Genomic DNA, 5,544 nt, shown 5'->3' with positions numbered 1-5,544 from the left:
CCACAGAGAAAATCCAAGATAACAGCTTCTCGGAAATTACAACTCAAGGTAATGTTGGGAAATTGGTATGCAGAAGACTGGAATGGGCAAGGAAACATACCAGGCATAAAGTAATTTGTGGAGGGGGCACACTGGACACAAAGTACCCGACAGAGGGGGCACACTGGGCAAGTTTCCAGGGGACTGGAAGGGGCATGGAAGCACACTGGACACAAAGTACCCGACAGAGGGGGCATACTGGGCAAGTTTCCATGGGACAGGAAGGGGCATGGAATCACACTGGACACAAAGTACCTGGTGGAGGGAGCTTGCTGGACAAAACTGAGTCGGCTACGACCTGCATTGTGGTGTTGGAGGAGTGCATGAGATTAGGTAAGCTCATGGGTCTCCTCAAGCTCCATCCTTCCTTTACCTCAGGCACTGATGCTGCAGGTGGCAAAGCAGGAAATGGAGAAAGAGGAAGACGAGCGGGCCCAGGAGAAGGAGCGATACCTCTCGGAGCACTGCATCCCCTTAGACCTGGCAGGACATGGCCTCGCAGAGCTGCAGGTAGCTAAGGGTGGAGGGCTGGCCCAGAGAGGAGGCCTGGTCAGTGTGCTACAAGGTGAAAAAAGATGCAGTTTGAAAAGGGGAAATCCATTCCTTGTCGGCAGGGTCCGCGCGGGATCAGGGAGGCGGCTGCCCCAAGCAGCAGACGCTGGGGATGGGGGAGAGGGGGCAGAGCCATGGTGACACACTGGAGGACAAAGCTGCCAGTGCCACAATGCCTTTCTTGTACCCCACCCCACACGGATCTGCTGTTCTCCGTTGAGGTGGGTGACACTCTCCCATCTGAAGTCAGATTCAACTGGCCCCAAAAGAACCACCCCACCCATGCTGGTGGGCCCCATGCTGGGGTGCGGGCCCTTGGGAGGTGCCCGACCATGCCTACCTTTGACGACGCCCCTAATTCAGGCCAAGGCTACTTTGGACGTGTTCAGGGAACGCTCTCTTCCGTATTATTGCTTTGGAGTCTGAGCAACTGGTTCAGCATCAGCCGCGTGCGACTTTCACCCTCTTGCCCGCTGCAGGAGATGTGCCGACAGTTCCACACGCAGGTTGACAAGATAGATGAGGAACGCTACGACATGGAGGCTCGGGTCAGCAAGAGCGTCAATGAGGTGAGGTTCAGGCACTTCCACGCAGCGCTTGGCTTGGAGCTGGGCCTAACGTCTTTTTCGAAAGGGTTAAAGCCCACCACCAGCCTTGCCATGGCTGCGATCAAACTCACCGCCACCCCCTGCCTGCTAATTATTAAAAAGAAAACAATTGCACCACAGTTAACTGTGAATAACGCCATGTCTTGGATGGCCGTAAGATGACCTTTTTGCACTTGGGAGTGTTGTTGACACAGGGCAGAAAGCCAAAGGGAGCCAAGTGACCATCTCATCCAGCCGTCCCCATCATGGGGCCCTACAGATGTTTGGGACCGCATCTCCCTTCAGCCCCAATGGCTAAGTTGGCTTGAAATGATGGGAGTGGCAGTCCCAAGACATCTGGAGGGCACAGAATAGGGCAACTAAAAAGTTCTATGGGGCTGGAGCATCTCCACTCTGAGGGAAGGTTATAACAGCTGAGGTTGTTCAGCTTGGAAAAAAGGGTAAAGGGAGACATGACAGAGGCATACAAAATGATGCACGGTGTGGAGAACGTGGACAGGGAGACGTTTTTCTCCCTCTCCCATAATACTAGAATCCCATGAAGCTGATTGGTGGGAGATTCAGGACAGATACAAGGAAGGGCTTCTTCGCACAGCGCATAGTGAAACTATGGAACTCACTACCACAAGATGTATTGATGGCCACCAATTTGGATGGTTCTAAGGAGAAGGCTATCAATGGCTACTAGTCCTGATGGCTAGGCGCTACTTCCAGAATCAGAGGGAAGTATGCATATACACCAGTTGCTGGGGGAACATGGGCGGGAGGCTGCTGTTGCACTGTGTCTTGCTCGTGGGTCCCTGATCGACAGCTGGTTGGCCACTGTGTGAACAGAGTGCTGGACTAGATGGACCCTCAGTTGGATCCAGCAGGGCTCTTCTTATGTTCTTATGGAAGGCAAACTTAATGTATGCTTCAGCCATTGTGTTTTGGCATTTGAATTATAGGTGTGGGGGAACGTGAGAGAGAGACAGAGGGGGACCACGCTAGTGTGGCATAAAGCAGGGGCATTGCTACCTCTGGGCCCATGGGGCTGCAGCCCCAAATCTATTTACCAGGGCCCTAGATCTACTCCACAGAGTCATATGAGATCCCAGTGATATAGGGCAGGATACAAATGTATTAATAAATAAATGTGTTAATTAGTGCCAATAGTAGGTTCCCCCCCTCCCAGTTTAGTTGCCATGCAGGAGGCAATTTTCATGGCGGAGTGCAGCTAGGGAGGGAAGGGTTAACTCTCCCCTTCCCACAGTTACCCCCCTCCCCAATCCCCAACTCCATGTCAATTAAGCTTTTAAAAAAAACAATTTCTGCCAAAATCTATTGATTTTGACGGGGATCACACTTGGGAGAGGATAGGGTTAACTTTGTGGGCCTGGCCCCCAAATATTTTAGGGTCCTACCGATGCCCCTGGGATAAAGTTTTGCAGTCCGTGCCTGCAAAACTTGTGCTGAAAGTTGGGTTTCCAACCTTTTTTTTAAACTAAATCGATCAACCCATAAATGTCACTTTTGGAATAGGTGACGTTCCAAAGATAGCCACTAGGTGTCAGTACTGGACTGGTTTTCACTTTAGCACCCTCATTAAGGGTGATAGGAGATAGGATAGGTGTCATTTTCCTGTCTGCCCTATTCGTGTTTGAAACAGGGATGGAGGAGGTGCCTTGGTTTGACAGTAAATCGGGGCATGGGACATCCTCCGTCTTACCTCTTTTCAACCCATTACTTTAGGGTGCAATCCTATGCTTGTTTACATGGGGGGGAGTCCTTTTCCCTGTCTAACCATACATAGGATTGCACCCTTCCAGTTCATTTCCAATATCAGAGTTGAGAGACTGACTTTAGAAGGGAATTAGACAAATTCCCTGAGGATCAGTTTATCAGCAGCTAAGAGCCACCAGCTGACCAGCCACGTAATCCCAGATGTAAAACCTGAACTGGCCTTTAGAGTTGCAGAGGCCCACGTGTTTTTTCCCGGATTAGGAAAGCCTGTGGGGAAATTTGTAAATACGTGGATCAGAGGAGTCCTTAGCACAGGACCCCCTAAGCAGCCTTCCCCAAGCAGATGTATTCCAGAAATGTTGGGCTACAATGCCCATAATCCCCAACTAGCATGCTGGGCTTTGCAGTCCAACGCATCCACAGGGCGCCGAGGCAGGGAAGGCTAAATCTCCGTCTCCGGTCCCTTCACTCGTTCTTCCATGTTAACAGATGCTCTGCCTTCCCCCTCCCACTCCAGATCGAGGATTTGACCCAGAAGATCTTTGACCTGCGAGGGAAATTTAAGCGTCCTGCCCTCCGCCGTGTCCGTCTCTCAGCTGACGCCATGATGCAGGCCCTCCTGGGCTCCAAACACAAGGTCTCCATGGATCTGCGGGCCAACCTCAAGCAGGTCAAGAAAGATGACACCGAAAAGGTGAGTCTGGAAGGGTAGGCAGGCAAAGGGAAGAGGAGAGGAAAGGAGAGGAGAGGGATATGGAAGAGGAGAGAGGGTGGTTAAATGAGTGTTAAAGCCTTTCTGCACAAGGCTTTTATTGTGTAGTTGTGAATACTCACTTGCTGAAGTTTGCAGGTCCTTTACATGGCTCAATCATCCTCTAGGGCAGTGGTTCCCAAAGTGGGTGGTACTGCCCCCTTGGGGGTGATGGGATTCTGTAGGGGGGCGCTAAGAGGCAAAGGGGAGGCAGGGGGGCACTCGAGGTGGTCTTTTCCGAGAAGCACCTCTCCAGAAGGTCTTAAAACCCAGGGACATTTTTATGGGAGAAGGTAGTTTGGTCCCAAGCCACATAGGGGAAGAATCCACACATGTATTAATACCGATTAAGAAGAGTCCTTTTAATGGTGAATTGAAATGTTTAATTGAATAAACTTAAAAAATGTAATTGGATTTTCAATCAATATTCAATTGTTACTGTTTTGAATTTTATTGTTATTGTCTTCCTTAGTGGGTCGTTGAAAACCGCTATTCTGAATAAGGATTTTTATAGGGTAGGGTAGGGGGCGCTGGGCATGAGTTTGTGGAACCAAGGGGGCGGTTACCTGAAAAAGTTTGGGAATCACTGCTCTAGGGCTTCTCCTGTGCTTTGCGACCATTATCCCGTTTTTTGTTCTAATGGGGAAAGTGTGGTATTTTCTCTGAATGTCCTCTATAACGACACAGAAATCTCATTTACTTGAGCAATTCCACTATACAGCAGTGTCATCTACACAGAGCTAGAAGAGAGATAAAGCATCAGGCAAAGCTTTTCAGGGCTTGCATTCATACATGGTCACTTGCTAAAGCTTGCAAATTCAGCTGACGTTAAAGGAATAGGAGCAGCGATTAAGAAAAGAGTTGGCAACCCTAGTGTCTGAGGGAGAATTCTAACTGTCTCCTCGCTATTAAACCCCACCAGATTATTAAGTTCCCCAGATGACCCCACCCGTTTGGTGGTTTCCCAGTTTTCGCTTGGTTTCCCCCCACCCCATTCTGAAAGGTTCAAATGCCTCTCTTAAGGCTTAGTTACTGACAGCAAGCGCTTTAAGCTCAAATACTGTGGTGTTTTGGCCCCGCCCCTTTGCCTTTGACCCCTCCCACCAATGGAATGTGGCCCCCCGAGAGCTTCTCCGAAATTGAATTCAGTCCTCAGGCTGAAAGTCATTTGACACCCCGTGTTAAAGGCCCAGGAGAAAGCCGAGACATTTGTTTCTCTTTCTGATCAGTTGGCAACCCAGTTATGCCCTGCAAGGGCTCAGTCCCGTGTCTTGTCCAATCATGGAAGTGAGCAACTTTGAGGACAACCCACTTCCTGGTTTTCCACTTACAGCCCACCACACCACTGGTGCGGGGGATGACGACACTTTTGCATGGCCACAAAAGAGGAAATGCATCACCCAAAGAGAGGATGACAATTTGCATAACATTTGCATAGACACTAATGTATATGTATAAATGCAAACTTAGAAAGAATAACTACAATTTAAATAGAAATTTGACCTTAAGCTAGAGTTGGACTCTGTACAGGCCATCAAAGAAGTGGCACCTTCAAGTTGAGGACTGTCATTTGTTAGCTTTCTAAATAGGTGAGTGCCTTCTGTTAAGTAGGACACCTGGCTATCCTACCAGTACCAGTACCGCCTCCACCATGTTTCTTTGCCCACTCCTGGGCTTGGAGCCACCACTGCCCCATCACAGGCTAACGTGACTTCAGTAGCTTGCCTCACAAAGCCAGGCTCTCTCAATTGGCTTCTTGTCCTCCTGCAGGAGAATCGGGAAGTGGGTGACTGGCGGAAGAACATCGATGCTTTGAGCGGCATGGAGGGACGCAAGAAGAAATTTGAGGCCTCCACTGCAGGGCAAGCCTGA

General features: G+C 49.7%; 1 protein-coding gene across 1 annotated transcript; it reads left to right on the top strand.

Annotated features, from left to right (window-relative positions):
- On the top strand, positions 1–5,544 carry TNNI3 (troponin I3, cardiac type). The gene is made up of 5 exons (XM_063138731.1): positions 1–48; positions 418–549; positions 1,071–1,160; positions 3,439–3,615; positions 5,443–5,544. The coding sequence occupies exons 2-5, from the start codon at positions 424–426 to the stop codon at positions 5,542–5,544; spliced, it is 495 nt and encodes a 164-aa protein (XP_062994801.1). The 5' UTR covers positions 1–48; positions 418–423.

Source organism: Elgaria multicarinata, chromosome 11 (genome assembly GCF_023053635.1).
Source record: "Elgaria multicarinata webbii isolate HBS135686 ecotype San Diego chromosome 11, rElgMul1.1.pri, whole genome shotgun sequence".
NCBI lineage: Eukaryota > Metazoa > Chordata > Lepidosauria > Squamata > Anguidae > Elgaria > Elgaria multicarinata.
The sequence above is the reverse complement of the archived record's forward strand: the minus strand, read 5'-3'. Positions and strand labels throughout refer to the sequence as shown.

Excerpts from the sequence above, each read along its gene's own strand:
- TNNI3 (XM_063138731.1), top strand. The coding sequence starts at position 424 with ATGCTGCAGGTGGCAAAGCAGGAAATGGAGAAAGAGGAAGACGAGCGG. Across the intron at positions 550-1,070 it reads ATGGCCTCGCAGAGCTGCAG|GAGATGTGCCGACAGTTCCA; the intron begins GTAGCTAAGGGT and ends TGCCCGCTGCAG. Across the intron at positions 3,616-5,442 it reads AGAAAGATGACACCGAAAAG|GAGAATCGGGAAGTGGGTGA; the intron begins GTGAGTCTGGAA and ends GTCCTCCTGCAG.